This window comes from Grampus griseus (assembly GCF_964374135.1).
Source record: "Grampus griseus genome assembly, chromosome: 9".
NCBI lineage: Eukaryota > Metazoa > Chordata > Mammalia > Artiodactyla > Delphinidae > Grampus > Grampus griseus.
Window position 1 is genome coordinate 55,971,016 of NC_139003.1, and position 23,570 is coordinate 55,994,585.

The window sequence follows — 23,570 nt, forward strand, 5'->3', positions numbered from 1 at the left end:
TCCTCAGGTATAAGCTCGGGTAGGAACATCATTCAGGCCAAAGGAAGCCATGTGACATTCGTCTCCAAGGAAGCTTTTCCAGCAGGTGGCTTCCAGGAAGGCCTAGGAGCCAACAGGGTATCTCTTGCCTCTAGTGAACTACCATGGAGCTGCCCAGTTTAAAAATTCTATGCATGGGGTATCTTTTTCACTCTTTCTCACACATACAAGCACACGCACAAAAGCATCTCGAGTTCAAGCCCATTAATTGTCTGCAACGTTTTGCAAGGTTGGGGAATCTGCCCCAACCTTGGCAAGATCTGCTTTTTCCTCTTTATATAATCAGGAATCAAACTCAGCCGGTGGGGACTTAAAATGGTGGCTCTGTTATGGATTAGGCCCTGCTGATTTGGGCTCAGAAGAACAAATAAAGGCATATAAATTTTTTAAAAGGGGGGTGGGGGGAGGAGCAAACAGGAACTTCACCTCACCGTGATGTTGTATACAACTCAAAAGTCAAGTGTAAGGAGAAAGATGGAAAGCTGCAATGGGAAAATTACACTGGTAAGTGTTTTATAATAAATTTGGAAGCCCTGAGGGCATGTCAGAAAGGCACAACAAAGAGGTGCCTCAATTTTATGTCTGGGCATGGCAATGGAGTGAAATTTGGGTGCTCTGAAGTAGTGGATGCTCTCATAAAAACAAGAATCTGTTCAATTCACTTTCGCTTCCATCCCAAGTTTTACAGTGTACTGATGTGAAGACGTAGCCAGTTTCTGAGAACATAAGGGACACGGAACACTCGCAGCAACCAGGGAATTCAGCAAATGAACAATGTAGAGGTTTTGGTCTAAGTTCAACAGGCCTCTCATTTTGGGGGAGGGAATAGTGGGAGGAGAGATTGCAATAACCTGCAGTGTTACCAGGTTGGTCCTGGGGAGAACGAACATGTGTTTCCACTTCCAAGAGGGCTTTTCAAAGCCAGCCTTAGAGTGGTGGCCTCAGGATGGTCATTCTTTGGCCATCTATCTTTCCACCAACAAACGGAATCAACAAAATTCTCCAAGTCACTAGGGCAAGAAGCATAAGACCAGAGAGAAAGCATAAAACAGCTTGCATGCCTACCACTAGCAAATAAAGGCTCTGGGAATAACTTTAGTGGATGGGCTGTTATTTCTATAAATATAATTTAGGAAAGTTTTAAAACATTTCTAACTCAGAATTGGAATGCAGGCCTGGAAAAAACACAAAGGAAGAAGTCATGGAAGTGGAAACTCTAATCTCTTAAACAAACACATTTCCAAAATATACTACATAAGGCTACCTGAGCCTTTCTTTTAGTGTTCACTGCCAATATAGGAGTCTTTAAGGACTCCTGCTTTCTGATAACAAAGTAGTATTTTAATGAAAATCCAAACACACAAAATCCAAAGGGTGCTGAGAAACTACTAAATAACAGATCCCTTTTGCCAAGACCAATGTGGAAACCTTAATAAACAGAAATCCCAAACAAATTCAGACACAGTCCCTCTCATGTGACAACTGCATGGTCTGAGCTTGAACACCTCAAAACTGACTCCGCAAGTATTCCCGAAGCCATGTGCATGTGCAATCCCAAGCTTGCAGTGTGATGCCCACAGCTTCAGCAGCAGCGCTGCGGCCTTACCCACGAAGGGCAGGAGGTGTGCTGGGGGGTGCTTCTCACAACGTTTCTGGTTAGTTAAAACATTATTTGTATTTGCATTTACAAATTTAGCCCTAGCTTTCATTTCTGAGCTCCCAAGTTTTTCCAGCCTGTGAATATCCAATTTAACAATGCCAAAGTAAGAGAATGCTACGTATTGAATTTGATTGCACAGATACCTTTTGAAATGCATATTGTTAGGTTAAACAGGGGATACCTGTACTTATTAAAACAGCCTCTCTCGGCTCAACTGCCACATTGTAATGGTCAAAAAGCTGCATGGCTTGTCAAAGGCTATCCAACTGCACACATGTTCGATTTGTGAGTTAGGGAATTATGAGTTGTATTTTAAAAGGCAACCCAGCAAGCAGCTGGATATAACACATTTCCAGGCTTCACGGCCCTTCTGGATGCTTCGTTAGGCCTCTTATCAGAACAAGAAGAATGGAGATCTCTGTTATGGATTTCCTGTGGCAAGTAAAAGACAAGGGATGATTTTCCAGTCCATTTCCCCTGGCAACATGCTCATCAATCACCAGAGGCTAGGACTTTGTTATTTTGGCTGGAGGAAAGAAAGCTCAGTGGTTTCTCTCCAAGTGAAATGGGACTCCCTCCTACCCAATACTTTAGGTTATCATCAAGAGCTGCTGCTGTGTTCACTTTAAGAGTATCTTCTTAGGGGCTCACAGAGCTAAGTTGGAACACAGCAATTTTACCCACTGTACTGAGGATTCAGTCTGGGATACAAGCAATTCAATATTTTGAATGTGTTTCGTGATGCAGTTTTCTAAACCCAACAAGGGGACCACCAAAGCTATGGGTATTCATCTTTCTATAAATGACATATCTTCAACAATTTTCATTTACTATCATCTACCCTGGTCTATGTTCATCTTTGTGTGCTCAAAAGGCCACAAATGGGAAGAGACAATAGACTTTAAGGAAAGGTTAAAAAAATAATAATAATAAGCATATATTCAAATTCCCTTTGTATGGCATCACTTTCCCCCTTTAATTTTGAAAAAAAGTAGCTTGTCTTTGAGTGGATAGCGGAGTTATTCACGTTATTATAAGGGCAAGTGTATTACCAAGATCGCTGTTACCATTTTGTCTCAAATTAAATAATTTACTTTGGGGAAAATAGGAAAGACAACTGACACTCTTTCATTAAACTAACTCTGCATTCACAACATCTTATCTATTCAATATCTGTGGGCAATCTCCCTGTAGAGGCCAATTCAGGGTTTGAAAAGAAATGTTCCCTTTTTAGCAGGCACAGAATAATGCATAGTCCTAAACAGCCTTTGCTGAACTATATACTGTAAGTGTTATGAGCTGATTTTAACAAGAGGATTGAAAGTTGATTCCATGTAAAAAATACTGAAAACCTAGAGATCATTAAAGAAACCCACACCAGTACCTGCCACTGTAGTAAAAACAGGCTTGTAACTTTATTTTATATGCAGACATTAATTTAAAAGTTTACGACTCACCAGCAATTGCTTCCATTTACAATAAACAGAAATTCCTCCATTGCCCATTATACCATTTAATGGTAAAATGCAGATAAGATTAAAGGAGATAGTAACAATGGTGTAAGACTGATTAGAAGACCCGATCACTTTTTTTCCCCAGTCTTTCAACATTTGCCCTTTTATCCATATCATCAGCATCAATAAACAAGTATTAAATGTTTTGATGTACACACATTGATTACTTTACAAAATCTGTCCTATTGTGTCGCCTAACCACAAACGACATGATATTATGTTGCTAATTCTTATGTCGGGCTCAAGAAAAGATTCAGATATAAGAACTTCAACTTTTCTATAATAGAAGGCATTCCGTACTAAAACACATAACACCCTTTTGTCAGATTATAAAAATATTAGGTTGAATCAGTCAACTACTGACAATTGCATATGGCTTAATGTACATGCTCACTTATATATTAACAACCCACACCTTAACAGAGATATACACTTAGTATTTTAACGTTATTTCCTTCTAGTTTTCTATGCATCTATTTGAAATAATTTCAAAATTGGGATTGTATTATATATACAGTTTGAATATTATCTTTCTTTAGGCAATTCTTCAAAAATGAGTCTTTTTGAAAAATCATTCTGTTAAATGAATTTTCATAATTCATTTAATCATCTCCTATAATGATACATTCTGGTTTTAATGTGCATTTCAATGATTATTTGTGCAGTGGAATACCTCCCCTACCTATCTACCAGCGATTCTGTGCATACGTATTTCTTTGTGAATCTGTCTGTTCATGTTCTTTATTCATATCTGAATTAGGTAATTTTCTTTTTATTGGTTTCTAAGGGCTTTTTATATGTTAAGTATATTAAACGTCTGCTGTATTTTTGGCAAATATTTTATTTGCCTGTTAGTTCTATTTGTAATATTTTAAGTTAAAAATTTTTATGGTCTAATCTATGAAGTATTTCCTTTGTGACAACTTCTACTGTTTTATGCTTAGAAAACCCTCCTGTACTCTCAGATCTGATATTTGATATATTATTCTATTCATTAAAAAAATTAATAGCAGCACCCCCCTCATATACACATACCTTTTAAAACTATAAAGTGTTTAGACTTTATACAAAACCACAAAAGACAGCAATTGCTTGGTATCCAAAGCTGGAATGCTGTCTTCAGCCTCCTAACCAGCACTAAATGTTACTAAATCAGTCCTGTTTCTAGCAAAATTTACAAGCAAACTCAGCTGTCTCTTTTCTAAGGAAAATTTCCTGCTGTACAAAGGGTTACCTCTGAACAGTATCTCTATTATTTCACCCATGACTCCATTCCTAATTTTCTGTTTTCTGGCAGCTGCTCTCTAACTTACAAATAATGCATGTCTTTGTTTAGAGTTCCTTAAAAAAACTGTATATTCTAAATGTGGAAGAAAGCTCAATTTATTTTACTTTGAAACCTGAGAAATCAATAACATGAACCATATGTTAATTATGGAACTTGGTGATAAATAAAGTAAGAAGTCCTGTGAAACTGTGGTGGTGAAAGTGATGGAGCTGAAACAGAAAAGAAGTCCTTTCTCTTGGTGTGCGATGCTTTCATAAATCTCCCTGCTTGGGACGACACCAAAATGCAACTCTTTTCTTAACTCATTCTAATGTAACTTATATTTTACTTTCTTCCCAACTCCTGTTTTTTATCAAGATCTTACAGCAATCACGAGAAGCATATCAAGGGCCGTTAATACAGTGGCAACATTTAGAATATATGATGCCAAAGACCAACTTAACCAATATTTATGTCCTTGATTTTCATTTATTTGGAGTCATGTAGTTTTGCACTGAAGACATGAATCAAGCCACCTTTAATATCTGGTTGAAACATTAAATGACTTCAGGTCTACAAGATAAACTGCTATGACTAGAGAAAGAATCAAAATGGGGGAAACAAAAGTTAGTAATGTAATGTTTCAGATATTTACACTCAGCATCACGTATTTTTAAAAGAGCTAACTTTTAGGGAGTGGTTATTGAGGGTACATAAATCTCTCCTTTTTCACTGGAACCCATTAAATCAATTCTTCTCTTGTTACTACAAACCAATGTCTTCCGTCTTCTTGCACCCGCAGCCTCCTGACTCGGAATATATTTTTACAGAGGGAAGAGACGGAAGGAAGCAGGGCCCTCACCTACAGCTTTTATACCACACCTTTGTCTCAGTAAACACTTCAGGTCTTCAGCTATGGGTAATGGTGAGTTCCAGATTTAAACAATAAAATGTGATAGTGAAATTAAAATGTTCATTAAGTGTTCAGTAAGTGTTCCAACATATTCATAAAACTAAACACATTCACAGAGCAACTTCAATTAAGGATATCTGTTTCCAGATCAATCAGCATCTGATGGCTCAGTGTAGATCTAAACCCTTTAACATTGCAGTTCCTAAACTTAATTCGGAGTGAAACCTCCTATGCCCTGTGGTCCCCAATTTCCTGCTATGTTCTATTTTAGCTTTCCAATCTAAAAGTGGTGTGACTATACTAGAGTAGAATGATAAATATTTCTTTGGTTTTGTCCAAGAAAGGAAAAATGAACAAGTATGGTCAGGGACAGCAAAGAGCAATGGTAAATATAAAAACCAACAAAGCTACTAGCTTACATTTGTTAAAGGCTTAGAAACACAAGTGGAAGAAATTCTGAGCACTCATTATCTTCTAATGCGTGAGCCTCAAAGTAAGTACCTGAACACTGTTTGGCCACATTAGTGTCAGCACTAAAAATCTATGCCTATGATTCACTTAAGTTTCATATGGTTTCGGTTCCTCATCAAATCAATAAAACAGGGTTAGGAATTCTGATCATTACCCTTGCAAATCTGGTAATGGTTTACTAAGTTAGGACCACAGAGAACTGTGAGAACATTAAGTGAAATGAAACAAAAAGCATCTTTCAAAGGTCAAATCATGATATGCCATGAACACTGTTTTTGAGAAGAGTAGCTTTCTGGGCGGCTTAAGACTTTCTAGTTAGAATTCTCATGTTCCTAAGCGTTTTCTCTGTAATTCATATAAATGAGTTAGCATTTTCCAATAGACCATCTTAAGGAATAAAACATCAGTGCTTTTAAACAAGTATTCATACAGTCAGACGGCGTTAGTTAAAATGCCACACCTGATTCATCTGAGCTTAGATTAGAGTCCTCTGAATGGCCGGGGCCACCTACTCATAGGCAAGCAAATATTCCAGAGGTTTGAGTCATCTCAGACATTTTCCATTTCCAAGTAGGGTCATATGTCAAACTGTAAGGAGTATCTTTTAAACAGCAGTGTCTATAAGCAACATCAGAGGGTACTTATTGGAAGCTCCCTCCTGAGATTATGTTTAGGGCAAGACTGTCAATTTAAATGAGCACCCCAGGCGACTATGTAAGGTGATTCACTGACCACACCTGGAGAAAGAGCATTATGTTTACCTTAACTTCATTAACCCCTTATGAGATGGTAACTCATTTTTACAAAATTTGTTGGGTTTAGTCTGTTTTCCAGGCATCCAAATTAGGCTTCCATTGTACGGTGGTAGCTAGAGTTTTTAAAGATTAGATTTATGCTTAGTCATTTCTAACATTCACAGAATTTTCTTTTAATTCCTAAGACATCGAGAGTCACAGTGTTCAGATGCTTGCATCAAGGCCCTGATTTAGATAAATGAATCCAAATTCAGGTCAAACTCTCCTCATTTGAGTTTTCCCACTGGAGTCAATCTTTTTGGAGAATTTTGCTCTTTGATAGTGGTGATGAGAAAGAGGAAGGGCAGAAGGAGAGTATTTGCAACAGTATTTCATTTGCTAGAGATATTTGATTCTCATACCTACCATTATGAGGTTTTCATTATGGACTTCATTGCACAACCATTTGTGAAAGCACTTACTCATTTCAACAAATATTTAATAGAACCAATAATGATTTTAACTGCAATGAAACAATTGATTAAGCCTTTCCACCTTGCTTAGGAATGAGGAAGAAGTTACAATCTTAGATAACTGGTGGATACTTTCTCTAGATGCCTTTCACTAATTTAAAAATTAGTGACTGCAAATCATTAGCAACTGCTCTAGTAGAACGTGCTTTCTTAACTTCCAAACTCCACAACCACATGGGTATCTGAAATCTCTGGATACGAATGATAAAAATCCAAATGAATAAATATAGGAGAGTTTTTCCAATTAGATCTTTTTAAAGTAACTTAACTCTTTGAAGCTGCTACTTCTCATGGTGGGGATGAGAAAGAACTTTGCACACACAGTGAGTATATGGAAACTTACATTTAAATTTTAAAAAATATGTCACTCTACCCCTGAGAGATGAGAATGGGCTCTAAGATTCATAGCGTCCATCAATCGCTTCATTGGACTCAGTGTCCCATCCTTAGTATAAAACACAATTAGCAGAGTCCAACATTGAAAGAGAACAATTTTGGGAATTTAGTCAAGTCAGTATTATATTAAAGGAGAAAATGCCTTATAGTTCTAGTGGAGATCCATTATTGGTTTTAGACTATATCTAAGCCAAGCCAACCAAGCAAATCCTTAGTTACAATATGGATAATCCCACAGTGTCCCTGCCCACCATGAAGAAAGAGCCACGTAGATGTGTTGAGCTATGGCATATTCTCAGCTTACTTTTCTATTTTATATATGTATATGCATATATATGTATGTATATGCATACATATGTATTATTCTGTTATATATGTAAATGCATATATATAATAGAAAAATAAATATATATATATACTTATGTATGCCTGAAAAAGTACAACTTCCTCACTTGTACAATGGGAAAGTAGGTGCCTATGTAATCAACCCTCTAATTAACTCTGAAATGTAGGCATCAAAATATAGTTACCAACACATGATTACTGGGGGTCATCTATATATTCCAGACAGTACTGGGGATAGTGCAATAAACTAGAGTCTGGACTTCAAAGCTCTCACCTTCTAGCTGGGAAAAATATAAAAAAGTGAATGAGATCACTTCGGCTAAGTGTTGAAGAAGATATAATGGCACGACGTGTTGTAATGTGGTAAGCTGTAAGTAGGTGTGGAGTGGTAGGTGAAGTGATCAGAGGAGTCGTTAGGACAGAACCTGAGTTGGGATTAGAATGGTGAGAAACAGGAACCCTACCTGTGGGGCTTGGGAGGGAGAGGCATGGAACATTCCAAACACAGTGAACAATAAGTACCCACGCTGAGCTGGAAGCATGCTGGAAGAACAGAAAGAAGGCAGGTGTGGCTGAAGGACAGGGAACCAAAAGAGTAGAGGCAGAGCAGAGCTTGGGAGGAAGGGGGTGGGTAGGAAGGAAGAGCTCTAGGTCATGCAAGACTTTTTATTTTATTCTACAAGTCATAGCAAACTACTGGAGAAAAGTTTTCAGCAAGGGAGTAATACTTTTATTTATGCTTTAATAAGGTGCCTCTGGTTGCTGTATGGAGGATAATCTACAACAGGGCTGGAGTGGAAACAGCATATTGAGTTAGGAAGCTGGTCTGATGGGTTGGACCAGAGCTCTAGCAACAAAGATACTGAGAAGCAGTCGGACTGGGGTTATCTTTTGGGGATAAAACCAAAAGTACTTGCTAAGGGATTAGATGAAGATTGTGAAGGAAAGAAGGCTAGAAGGATCCTTAGGTTTGGGGCTCAAACAACTGGGCAGATGGGGAAGGCTTGAGCTGGGGAGAAGATTCTTGGGCAATGTTTTGGTGGCGAGATATCAAACGGAACGGTTGGTCGACTATAATGCATTTAGAGCAAGGGGGAGAGGTCAGGCTGGAGAATAATGATACCTGAGGGTTTGGGACTGAACGACATCACCTATCACCTGGCCAGAAAGTGTAGACAGGGAGAAGAGAGATGAGGGTGAAGCTTTGGATCACCCAACATTTAGAGGAAGAGAGCCAGAAAAGATACTGTAACCAGGGAGCTTAGGCACACACTAAACTTGGGTGAGGAATATCCCTCTTCTCTGTGGAGCATCACTCGGCCATCTGTCACCATGGTGATACGCACTGGGTATATACTGCCTGCAACTTTTTCATGGGCTCTATAAACAGATTTAATGCCCAAGGTGAGGAAGCACTTTCTAAAGAGATTCCAACTTACCTATTATTAGCTTGATCAAAGTGTCATTTGTTTATTTTAGTGAGTCAATATTTATTTTAGTGAGTCAGTCTTACAGTACCTTTAGAAAGACACTAGTGTTTTTTTTTTCTTTTTAACCCATATTTCCTGTTAGGAAAAAAAAAAACAACTACAAAATAACTCTGTTATAGTTTGTTATTCCGTACTTTTAGATAATCATGTATTTGCATAATTCTGTCCTCTTTCTCCGATATTTTCAACTACTACAAGGGCTTGGGAAATTGCTTAAGGATTTGTTTCTGGGAGAGTCCTCAAAATCTAGATGATCTAAAAATGTTCTCCCTGAAGAGTTACTGAAAGTTACCACAGATGTAGCTCACTCACCCTACATTTCCCCCTAAATTTGAGGTAAACTCAGTGTTGACTCACTTCCTTCCGATCAGCTCTTCTATTAGAGGTGATGATGGTCAATTGCTGGGGCCACTTTGATTTAACCCTCTAGCAACCCCCAGGGTGGATGCTTAACTTTTGCTTAGCATTATGGCTGATGTTCCTGTTTTAAAAATCCCCCCAAATTCTGTGTGTTGGTGGCGGGGGGAGTGAGGCGGGCACATACACAGGTAAGGGTGGGAACGAGGGTGTGGTCTGTGCGGAGAAAGCATTTCTTTTGAGTCAGAAGACTACATTCCAAGCTGACTTTCCACAGAGAAAATGTATGACATAGGTTACATTCCTGATGAAAGTTCAGACGCCTGAGTTTTAAAAAGCAGAATGCCTCTAAGCACAATTGTTAATATACCACGAATGATGTGCTTTTTATAAGGCATAAGAAGGGTCTAGAATGCGCATAGGCTGATTAGGTAAAACATTCCAATAACCAATCCTGTAAAATGTTACATTAATGTGGAAGGGTAGTGAAACTTAAATGAAAGACTCTTAGGACTGAGGCTGGAGAGAGCCCAAAGCCAGGGACTGAGGAGGAAGCTGGGGCTGAGCTACGCAGAGCCTGGGGAAGCTAAGAGTGTGTGAGTATGCGTGTGTGAGTGTGCGTGCACATGCGCACACGCATGGGGGGTGGAGGATGGGGGGAAGAGTGGGGGGCAGGGGAGGAGGCAGGGGAGGGAAAGGGTAGAGGGAACATGAGATCTTGAGTACCAAGAAGAAAATAAGCTGTCTGGGCAACCACACTGGCTAGGTACAAACCCTGAGAGATCCAACTATACTACAGGAGTGAAGTAATTTAAGTCACATTGCTGTAAGTTGAGGCCCATTTTAGAGTAAAAACCAACACTGGCATGACTGACCTATGAGGTCCTTTGTACCAGAACTAGTGTTATTACAACATTCCACTTTGCTTATTACAATTAATCTTATTAAACAGTCCTCTCAGGCATCTTTCACAAATGCACTTTCTTCAAAAATTATTTCATGTGACTACAAAAAAAGCAGTGTGCATTAAACACCAGGAAAGATGTGTGTGCATGTGCCTGTGTGTGTTTTTAAAACCATGGTCTATTCAGTTAAGTCCAGCCTTGCTATTAGATTGAAAAAAATCTCCTTCCAGGATCCTTATCATTATTGTGAAGTATTTGTTCTTTGAATTTCTTGTCTTGTTTTTGGGATCACTTTATTATGCAACATCTGCTCTGAATTTCAAATGTGATAAACAGAGTATGAGTGTCGGTGGCAGATGGCTAATGACCGGCAGCGACAGGGCATTCAAGCCTGCCTTGTTTTCTGGGAAGCGATATTTTCATGTTAATTTGCTCTGTGTCCTGCAAAGATGAGACAAATCACCTGCTCATAATTCAGGCAAAGTGGAGACCACTAGCAGCGGAGCGGGGCCGTGGCTTGATTCCTTTAGGGGCGAGAGGAGAGAAGGCTCTGAGAGGCTTTCCTCATCAGAGTCCAGGGACCAGGCAGTCACTTTGCATTATGTCAGATGGAGAAAGATGAATCAGCCCTGGGCATCCCAACCTGACACCAGAGCCACTGTTTACTGCAAGCAGATATTATTCATGAAAACAGATCTTTCCCAGAGGCAGAAAACAGGTGCTATTAACAGTGTGTGTCAGTCTCTGAAGTCTGGGTTTTGTAAAATAAACTTAATAGTACATTTTATCTCTTACTGAAAATATTACAACCAACAGAAATCTCTAAGAAACATTCAATCGAAGATAAAATGAAATCTAATTCACAGAGAAAAATGACCCACACAGACACATAAACCTTGAGGTCTTTCAGCCTTCTCAAGCCATATAGAATTCATCTGTCATATAGATACACAAATAAAATATAATTTTTATTCCAAGACTGAGTCATCCAAAGAGGCCATGTGGTCTTGAGCTGAAAGAACTGTGTTCTACTTTGGAGAGGCAGCTGGTGTTCTCTGTGAGCTTTCAGTGCCTTTGAATTTCTATTCGTGAAAAGCGTGTTACATGTACAAAATGTCCAAAGAATGAAACTAGGTTCTCAAAGCGTTAAAAAGATAGTTGAGAAGCCAGGTCATATACTAGGAGAGATAATGTACTAGAGAGGGAAGCCTGAGTACCAAATGATGGTTTAGTAAAAGAAGGCATTACCTTTGAAAACATGTAAAGCATAAGATTTTACACAGGAGTCTCTCCCCATATATATCCTGCCATATAGTTCTTTTTCTGGGTAGCAGTTACACATGACTAAGGAACAAGGTGAGGGAATTTGTTTACAGTTCTTTCTGATCCTCTCTCATAAGGTAGCAGATAAAGGCATGAAAGAGAAAACCTAACAATCTGGAAGCCTTTTTTTTCTTTTCTCATAAAGTCCCCATAAATGAAAGGTGCTACATAAACACAGGTACTCAGAATGTATTATGAACCCCCAAAGAAAAAAATAAGACAATCATAAGGTGTCAGTTATTGCCTCATAAGTTTAAGCATGGCGGTCTAAGAAGACAATGTCGAATCTCAAATGATCAAATTAAAATTACACAGACGGCACTGCATTCCTCCACAATTAAGTACATCAAAAAATAACATTCTGGGCTTCCCTGGTGGTGCAGTGGTTGAGAGTCCACCTGCCGATGCAGGGGACACGGGTTCGTGCCCCGGTCCGGGAAGATCCCACGTGCCGCGGAGCGGCTGGGCCCGTGAGCCATGGCCGCTGAGCCTGCGCGTCCGGAGCCTGTGCTCCACAACGGGAGAGCCCACAACAGTGAAAGGCCCACGTACCGGAAAAAAAAAAAAAAAAAAAAACATTCCGAACTAGAAATAGGAAAGCAAGATATGGCAATAATAAGCCTACGAGGCAAAGTTTGAGTATCTGTTGATGTCACAGCATAGCAGTCAAGAGGTTTCGTTATGCAAATGTCACCATCAACATGAATGAATATATCTCAGGACATCAAGAAAAGAGATTAAAGAATGTGATGAAAACTTCAAGATGAAGTATGAATAAGACGTATAAATGTATTTATTTATTTTTAGAACAGGTGTATTGTAAAATGTTGGAAAGAACCACCTATGATTTTATTTTATTCTCATAAGCCTCTCAATGACAATTTTCAGTCCAGACCATATGATAATGACAGAATTTCCCCTAATGAGTTCACCCAACTATCAACCTTCACAAATACTTAGGGCTTCAGGGGTGGTTTTCTGCCATTTTTACTTTTAAAAACAAATGGTATTAAATGCATGTAAAAATTGTTATGTGATATATGTAAGCTGGGAAAATAAGCCCATCATGGGCTCTTTTTTTGTTTGTTTGTTTCTTTTCTTTCTTTCTTTTTTTTTTTTGGTTGCACCATGTGGCATGTGGAACTTCCCTGACCAGGGATCGAACCCACACCCCCTGCAGTGGAAGCATGGAGTCTTAACCACTGAACCACCTGGGAAGCCCTCACGGGCTCTTTTTATAACAAACAGGTTGATGAAAATGGTACTGAACAGAAAGAGTTTACCTCTGTAATAGCTAGTCAGAGACCATGCAACATCCCAGTTTTACCCAAGTACGGCTCACCTAATGCAATTTATGTCCTGAATGTGCGCTCGAATATAGTGAATTGAGGCGGACCAACAGGTAAACAGTGCCACAGAAAACATGGTGGGGGACAGGTAGTGGAGGAAAATTCCCACAGCCTAAACCAACTGAATATGAGGTCTTTCCCTGACTTCCTGTTTTACACCTATTTCATGTTAAAATATTTTACCTATTTGTCTATTTTGCAACATGGCGAGTTCTGATATATGCAAGACAATGTCAATAATAATATTTATGATTTCGAAGAACATTTTAGAAAATATTTTGGTACCATAATGCAAAGAATCAGCTACAGACTGTGTTTATTCATAAGTAAGTGGGGTTTTTTAAACCTGAAAGTATCAAACACCAACTAAACTACTTAAATAACCATAGAGAAGTGTCCCACATGCTTCTGTGTGCTCTTATATTCTAAGGTCCTCAAGTGCAGGTTCATGACTTATGCAGTTTTGTGTCCTCAAAGTGCCTAGCACAGAACTCACCCTGTAAATATTCAATTAACCTTTGTACGAGTATATTCAGAAAAACTCTTACTACAACAAAGCATTCTATATAAAGAATCCAATCCATGTTCCCAATAGGTTCCTCATAATAACAATATTCACTTGATATAGTTATTGAGACTTCTCATAAATGAGCTCTACAACAACAAAATATTTCTGTTCTCTGGCTGTGTGCTTGAAAAATTCAATTAACCAGAACCTCAACTAGCTGGAACTTCCTACTGAGCAGCTGTTTATCCTTCATACCAGTGCTTAAAAAGATGTCAACTTAGAAACAAAAGATAAAAGTGTTCATTAAAAATAAATTTATGTCAATCACATATTCAGCTTAAAACTATCCATTTGATAGTATTATAGTGCTTTTAAATGATTACTCATGTTTTTAAGGATGGCCTTAAAGAACCTCAAACACAAATGCTAAAAAAAAAAACCCTTATATTTAATAAGGAAGAAAAGTAGATCAGCACAGTTCAGAAAATTTTTAAAAATTAAGGATGAATGGGCATATCTGAAGAAAACTCTAATTTGAAAAGATACATGCACCCCAGTGTTCACGGCAGTACTGTTTACAATAGCCAAGACATGGGAGCAACCTAAATGCCCTTCAACAGATGAATGGATAAAGAAAATGTGGTACATATATACAATGGAATACTACTCAGCCGTAAAAAGAATGAACTACTGCTATTTGCAGCAACATGGATGGACCTAGAGATTATCATACTAAGTGAAGTCAAACAGACAAAGACAAATATCATATGATATCACTTATGGGTGGAATCTAAAAAAAATGATACAAATGAACTTAATTTACAAAACAGAAACAGACTCGTAGACATAGAAAACTTACGGTTACCCAAGGGGAGAGGGGCGGGGAGGGGGGAATAAATTAGGTTTGGGATTAGCAGATACAAACTACTATATATAAAATAGATAAACAACAAGGTCCTACTGTATAGCAAGGGAACTATATTCAATATCTTGTAATAAACTATAATAGGAAAGAATCTGAAAAAGAATATATGTATATGTATAACTGAATCACTTCACTGTACACCAGAAACTAAAAACAACATTGTAAATCAACTATACTTCAATTAAAAAAAAAATTAAGGGTGAAAACGAAACGGGTCTTGCGACTAGCTTTTAAGTTAGCAAAAGATGTTCAATGAGCCGTTAACATACAAATTAATCGCCTGAAATATTTCAGTTGACCATAGTTTTATTTTACTACGAAAACATCAAAACACCATTAACCGCAAACCTTAAATAACCACAGCCCTTGCACCCACCTCTACCTTTGTGGGGCTGTTGTCCCTGATGGCTGAAGAAATTTAACAGCCTCCAGGAGAATCTCCTGTTCAACACAGAACGAAATGACACTCCCTTTCCCTGGATAGATGAAGAACTCAAAAAATACTTTTAACAAGTTACCTTGTCAAAAGCTTCTGTTGATAAGCACCAATCCCCCGCTCCCCAACCTTGGCTTGGCCATTCCCCGGCTCCTCTCCTTCACCTCACCTTAGTGACCACCTTTTTGCCTGTTCCTCTCTGAATCCTGCTTACCTCTCTACTCCCACCCTTGGGAGTTTCCCCCACCCCACTTCATTTTCTACTCTTGCCTGATCAAGCCTTAGTTTAAGCACATCACTCTGGTTTATCAGTCATTTTAACTACACACACTTTTGCAAATGATTCCACTCAGCAGCCTCTAACGTCCTAGGAGAATTTAACGTGAAGCTCGAAAGATCCATGTAGGTGGCAATGTAGGGTATAAATATATGGTTACCTTGTCTCGCTGCTTAAAAAAAAAATGACCTCCCTCAAATGAAATTTTTGAACTTAGAAATAGATTAGAAGAAGCTAATGCTTATTTTGACAGTCCGTGTTTAAGCTGTTGGAAGTCATTTAAAAAACAATTTTCAATTAATTATATCTGAAGAAAGGTTGGCAATGTGTCTTATTTATTGAGTACCTATGTGTATAAATCACTGAGTAGGGACTGTCAGGATACAAAGATGAATGAATAGGTAAGACATGGACACAAATAATCACAATTAAATGTAGAAAATATGATAAAGAGGGAGAGATGTAGAACAAGCTATAAGACAAATGAGATTACATCCAGCTATAAAGGCTGCTCAAATGATATCTCGGGTGGGCCTTGAAAAATGTAAGCAGAGAGTTATTGGTGGGGGGGAGCAAAGGAATGGCAACGAGAAGGAAGCCCACGGAGGTAGGAAATTATGAGCCACAGTAAGAGGATGGGGATTAGCCCAATCTGGCCAGAAAGCAGAGAACACAAAACAGGGCTATACTCTGCCCTGCATGCTGAACATGGTATTTTGGACAAACTCATAAAGGAAAGAACTGAAGCCACAGGATTGGAATAGAATTTGAGTGAAAAAAGGGATGCAGAGATAGAAGAGAAAAGGACCAAGAACAGGTAATTAGGAATACCTATGTTTAAAGGGCCTTACTGTCCCTGAAACTGCTCAGGAAGCAACAAGACCATTCCTGAGCACCATATTCTTTTATGAAAGGCAGATAGGAGAAAATAAATTCTACATTAGTCTAAAACCCAAGAAATAAATCATTCAGTACATCACGTTCTAAATGCATCAGTATCTGGGAACACCACCTAGCTATCACTAAAAGACATTTCTTACTCTGTTCAGAATATAAACTGTTTTCAGCTATTAACTCCTATCTAAAATGATGCTGAACTCTAGAACTCATTTCTACACAAAGAATGATAAGGTAAGGAGCCTGTTTCACCTAATTCACAAAAACAAACAGGTCTTTGTGAAAACCTGCCCATGATATGCACAGATCTACAAGATCGACTCGGAAGTTCAATTAAGCAGAACAAAGTAAGACCAACAGAGCTTTATAAGTAGCTCTTCCCATTAGACCTAAAGGAAGAAAGGACCTCTAGTCAATACAATGCGTCTAGCTTGCTGACCTCCAAGGAGTCTTAAGTCATCTTTGAATCCCAAGAGTTTGGGATGGTACCTGACACTTAGGCTTCCTATAAATGTTTTATGAATGAGGAGAAAATGGAGAAAGAAGGGCCTAACAATCAATATTTCAGATTTACATAGCATAGGTATGTCCTAGGACCAGTATACAATTACATATTCAATATACTCATGAATGATGTTTTAAATTATAACCCTGAGAGTCCACAAACGATCAGAAAAAGGCTGAGCTATACTTACTACACTATACTTTCTAAGCTTAGGGCCAGATAATGTACAAATAGATATTTTCCAATAATTTTAATATGTATTAGAACTAAAGGGTTTTTTCCACTGAGCCCTAAAATTAGTGAACTAGAATATACCCCATTCTTTAAACATCCCACTTAGTCATACTAGATATATTTAACTATATATTGAGTTCCAAAGGCTCTAATTTTGGCAATTTTCATAAGGAAAGAGTGCCATTGTTTATATAACAGTGTGACTGTTTGACCAGGCAGAGAGATGATTCTTAGTACCTTTATGGTTTCAGTGGGCACTCCAGGCTCTGGAACTTTATCCAAATAAGTGGTCAAGTCTTGATCAACATGTTCAAACACTAATGTTAGTTTGGTTTCTCTGTCTGTTCGTGACACTGTGCACACATCAAACAACCTAAAAGGAAAAAAAAAAAGAGGTATTAAGTAGGTGGTAATAAGCAAAGAAGTAACCTGTAAGTCTTACACATATCCCTCAATTTGATCACATAATTAGGGGGAAAAAAGGACAGGTTTGATCATTCCTTGTGATAATACGTAAGGATACCTAATAGGATCTGATAGTTTAATATCGATATGAAAGTTCAGGGGCAGAGCACTTGGTTAAGTGGTGACAAAATTCACAATGGCAAAGAAAAAGCAACACGACTGCAACATGAGAATGCCTGCTTGGAGGGCTCCTTAGTTAAGATCTTAGGCAGAATTTGCTGATAGAGATAGTTTCAAAAACTGCAGCCTCTAGGAAAAATATGGTTCTTAGCTCACAGGTCAAGAATTATTAAAGAGACAGATTGAGCATTTTCTGGAGATGCTGGACTCTGCAATTTAGATTTTCCTGGAATTTAAGGTCTTATAATTATGCCTATGAAAATAACTATAATGGAATAAGGAGAACTTTGGTTTATTTCTAAGAAAGCCTTCTCATCCTGGTGAATCAAATCATTTCCCTGGAATGGGCATGAATTCTTAGTTTTAAAATTCCAAATATCATGCTAATAAAAACTGTGAAATTTTAACTTTTGGGGGGGGCAGAAATTGCATTTGTAAACTATATTGCCCTTAGATGACAAAGGCAGATTGACAAACTTTATAATTATGTTTGGATGGGAGAATTCAATTCCTTCCATAAAATCCTACGACAAATTCAAAATTTAAGTTTTAAGAACAAAGCCTTCAGTAGTCAAAAGAATTTTCAAGACAAAGGACAGAATTTCCTTTAGCTTCAACAGACAAAGATACTATCTGGCACATGAGATGCTCACCAAACATTTAAAGAGTTAAACACACCACCCATAAACAAGCTATAAATAAATTTCTTGACAAGAATGTAATATAAATACTAAGAAAAGGCTAATAAAAGTGCTACTCATATTTCTTTCTTTCATTTTTTAAAATGAAACAACACCTTCTTCAAAGAAACTAACTATAAATGTGCATATAACCCAGTTACTGAAAGGCAGGGTTGACTCTCAGTTATCCACTTTGTACCTTACCTCTTAAATTTTTAATGCCTAGCTGGTTCACCACGCCACTCTACTAGCATTTCTGGGCTAAATGGGCTCCATAACCTTTGGTACTTCAGTGTTAATCTAAAGTAAACTTTAAAAGAAACTAAAGAACACCATAATTAAGTTAAATCGATGGGGTGAACACCACCACCACCAACCACACATACTTTATAGCCAGGTCCAAACTCCTTTTTAATTTTGGGCAGCCTGGGGTGAGTTCTACAACTCCATTAAAATCAATTAAGATCAACAGAATTTCTTCCTTACGTTTGTCTACTTCCAAATATTCTGACTTCTAAGTTTTAATTATCTACTTATAAACTTAACTTTTTCTAAATTTCTAAAGTCTTCGAGTATCACTAATGTGACTTATTCTGAAAAATTCTTCTGACAAAGTAAAAACTCCTAACTAACAAATTTATTAAAAATAATGCCATAAATCATATGCATGCCGTACTGAAAAACATGATTGCTATCATTCATGGATCTGAAACCTGGGAAGTTTATGAAAACAACTCTTTCAATTTGGTAATTTGAGGTAACTACCATTTATTCATAGGCTCCTTTGAACAATCTTCTTTCCATTTAACCCACATACTTTGACAGCTTTACTCTTTCTTCCTTTTTTTTTTTAACATCTTTATTGGAGTATAATTGCTTTACAGTGTTGTGTTAGTTTCTGCTGTATAACAAAGTGAATCAGCTATATGCATACGTATATCCCCATATCCCCTCCCTCTTGCATCTCCCTCCCACCCTCCTTAACCCACCCCTCTGGGTGGTCACAAAGCACCAAGATATGCGGCTGCTTCCCCCTAGCTAACTATTTTACATTTGGTAGTGTATATATGTCCATGCCACTCTCTCACTTCGTCCCAGCTTACCCTTCCCCCTCCCCATGTCCTCAAGTCCATTCTCTACGTCTGTGTCTTTATTCCTGTCCTGCCCCTACGTTCATCAGAACCATTTTTTTTTTTTATATTCCATATATATGTTAGCATACGGTATTTGTTTTTCTCTTTCTGACTTCACTCTGTATGACAGACTCTAGGTCCATCTACCTCACTACAAATAATTCAATTTTATTTCTTTTTATGGCTGGGCTCAACATCACTGATCATTAGAGAAATGCAAATCAAAACTACAATGAGGTATCACTTCACACTGGTTAGAATGGCCATCATCAAAAAATCTACAAACAATAAATGCTGGAGAGGGTATGGAGAAAAGGGAACCCTCTTGCACTGTTGGTGGATGTAAACTGATACAGCCACTATGGAGAACAGTATGGAGGTTCCTTAAAAAACTAAAAACAGAGCTACCATATGACCCAGCAATCCCACTACTGGGCATATATCCTGAGAAAACCATAATTCAAAAAGAGTCATGTACCACAATGTTCATTGCAGCACTATTTACAATAGCCAGGACATGGAAGCAACCTAAGTGTCCACTGACAGATGAATGGATAAAGAAGATGTGGCAAATATATACAATGGAATATTTTTTCTTCCTTTTGAAGAAGAAAAAGGAGTTCCACAATTACCAAGCTTCTTTATATCTGTTGCTTCTATTTTTGTGATAAAATGAAACAGTAATGAACCAAAAATGGCCTGTACTAAAATCAAATACAAACATGGGAACTGCATCATTACAGCTGTGCTTCTTAAACATTACTTTCAAAATGTTTTCTATTATAAGTAATACATTTCCTTAATAAAAAAATACATTGTTTATCACTGCCTCCAGTCAGTAAAGAACTAGTAACTCCAGTTCTTACTACACTTATGGTTTGTAATACATAAAACGTTTTAGTAATTTCCAAAAGAAAAAAATTTTTTGACAGGGACGTAGCTGGAGAATGAAGTGATCATAAAACACTGCTAAACCGAAGGGTCACTTGCTCCCAAACCGTTGTTAGTTACCTAACAGCCCTGGCAGCATGCTATGTTGCTTCATCTCACTGAAACCATTTTCAAACACTCTGTATGACACAATGCAAGAATAACATCTAACCCACCCAAGTTATTTTTCTCAAAGTTATATCACTCTCTTCAATTTATTAAGATTCACTGTTGCTGCCTGCAGCACCTGGACTCCACACCTGAGATATGCAAAAGGTGAGCTCCCTGGAGCCCCTGTTAATTGCCCCAAATGATAAGCCATGGAGAAAAGGCACTAATTTTAATCGGCAATTTTTTTTAAAGTGGATTTTTAAAGACACACATTTAAAGAGACACAGAGTAGAATATTCTTGTATAAATTTTAGTGTATATAATCATATATTCTTCTAGGCTACAAAAAGAATAGTGTTTACTAGAAGTGGCTCACGCTGGTTCAAGGTGATAATGCTTTTTATTTTTTTAAGGTGCCGTTATCAATTTTATTTGGGAAATGGAGCCTATTACCGTCTCCTTAGAAATTCAAAAGTGACATCGAGGGAAGTAAAAGTCCTAGAAGAACCTGTAGGTTTGGGGCTCTAATGCTGGCCATCAACATCCAATAGACCCAGTACCGTACAGAAGACATTTTGGGAAATATTACTCTATACTAAAACATGATATTTAGTCTGACTTAATTGCTTAGTAAACATTATCATAGTAAAATTAAATTACATTAGTCATAATGGGTAGAAAATGCATTTTGAATCAACAGCTATAAATACTAATCTTAGGAATTTTAGAACATAATATTTTTGATGCTTTCTTGTCTACAAGGACTCTGTCTGGAATCATCCCAAAGCAAATAATAATCACTTCAGTGGGCAATAAAGAGAAGATAGATGCTGTAATAAAACCAATAAGTCTCACGTAAAGCAACCGAACTAAACAAGAACTGAATGAAACCCCTGGTGTTTGGCAGGAGGTTAACAATCTGTAATATATTTATATAAATCAATGAGGAATGTGGTCAAGCTATCTATAACCTCTGTAACTTGCAAAACAAAAGAGCCAGACAGGTCTGAACATTTGAAAATAAACCCTGGTAAATAACTTCAACTTTTTGATTCCTTGTGTCGACCAACAACTTAAAGCTTTCTAAAACCATTCTATTTTTTTTGCTATTCAGTAAACTGACAAAAATACCATTTCAGTGACTGCATAACTACAGTTCCATAAGAGAAATATAATCACATTGTGTTGAGGATGAACAAAAGTATCTCAGATGACTTTTAGAGGAAATGAAAACTACCATTCAAAATTTATCCATCAGAGCTTAGCTTAACGCGATCCAAGTGAAGGTTCAAAAAGTAGTTCTCAGCATTCACTGAGTCTACGAATCCAGTTTAGCTGCGCAAAACAAAATCCAAAAAAGGCAGATAGGTCATTATCATTTTACAATTAAGTCAGCCAAGCCCCTAACTATCCCATAAAATAAGTCCTCTCCCTGTCTCTATTGTCCTGACCCCCCAGCTGCAGGGCAGAGAGCAAGCACTGCGGTCCAGCACAGCACTCAGCTTTCCAGCTGTCCTAGTGATGTAATTATCTCATAACAAAATATCTCCATGAATTAACTCTGCATCCTACCCATTGTAATTCGGAATGACTGCTTCCTGTTCACGTTCTCCATTTAACTTGCTATTCTGGATCTATTGCATAGGCAAGTTGTCTTCATCTAATGGATGGGATTACATCCAATAAGGTTTGGGATTTCCAAAGATTACAATTTACAAAGGTCTCCCAAACAACATGCTCTGTAAACACAAGCCCTGCCTTTCTATTGTGGTTATAATAAAAGGGAAATCTGCATTACTTGCTGTGATTAAACTCTGACCTGTCACAGGAAGTTCTATAAGGATTTTTTTCCTGTCGCTCTTTTTCATACTCTTGAATGTTTGGACATCAAATAGTTCAAGATCTGTGAGATGTCTGGCACAGCTGCCGAAGGGTGCTAAACAAAATTTTATTTGAACTACAGGCAGTCTTCAGAATTGAGAAGAATTTTTAAAAAATCTCTAATCTCTTCCTCTATAGTCCACGAAGCACATTCTTTGGCTACAGTTTGCATGCACCAAATTTATGTTCACACCTCCCAATAACCCTACACTACTGGATGCTGGCCAGGGTATTCTCCTTTTGCTCATTAAATAAGGAGTGTGTGTGCACTTATTCTCAACCAGCACTGAATGGTGTAATTCCAGAAGTATTTGCCACTAATAATAATGAACCTGCTGCGAGAAGGAAATCGCCATTTCAGCAGTACCTGTAAACATTTATCAGTATGGACACTGTACTGTGCAGGCACTGTACTTGGTTTTAGAGATTCCAACAGATCTAAGACGGGGACCGTTTCTAAGAGCTTCATATCCAGTTGGGGGGAGAGACAACTGACATGTAAAACTACAAGCAGTGATATATGGCTATGTATTAATTCCAAATTAATTCTACAAACACTATGTGAAACTTTATATATCAACATCAAAGTAGATTCATTCTACATCCTATTACAGTAGACACCTGTGATGTCTACCTTTCCAAGATCCATTCTCTCTTCTGGAAACCATATCCTCATTTCTTGTTGAGGAACCACTCCTACCCCATACACTCAAGCAATATATTCGTGGGGTACATGCGCAGGATGGCACGTAATCTACCCTGGACAGAGTGACAATGACTGATTTAGGGATGGACAGGACCATGAGAATTGGTCCCAGGAATTTTACTAGATCTTCTGGGAAAGTAGAGCTCTCTTTATTCTGGGATTACCAAACTGGCAACAGATTAGCCTGCAGCTGCTGGTGGCCATCTCTGCCACCACTGTAGAGCCCACCATGGAATGCAACCAACACCGAAGAGAGCCAGAGCAGAGAGATGATAGGCAAGAGATTCCGGATGACATCATTTAAGCACCTGGACCCACTTGTGCCCAACCTACCCCTGGATTTATTACTTAGATGAGTCAGTAATGTTGCTTTTGTGCTTACCCAGTTTGAGTTGGGTTTTATTACTTACAACAAAAAATAGTCCTAAGACATCTATAAACATTTTGAAATAATTAAAAGACTTTA

The 23,570-nt window shown here is 38.0% G+C and overlaps 1 protein-coding gene across 1 annotated transcript in view; it reads right to left on the minus strand.

Annotated features, from left to right (window-relative positions):
• Positions 1–23,570, minus strand: part of CDK6 (cyclin dependent kinase 6) — a 221,302-nt gene that overhangs the window by 146,417 nt on the left and 51,315 nt on the right. The window contains exon 2 of the mRNA XM_082662002.1: positions 17,316–17,451. Within this exon, the coding sequence (XP_082518128.1) occupies positions 17,316–17,451 (136 nt within the window). The remainder of the gene's footprint in view (positions 1–17,315; positions 17,452–23,570) is intronic.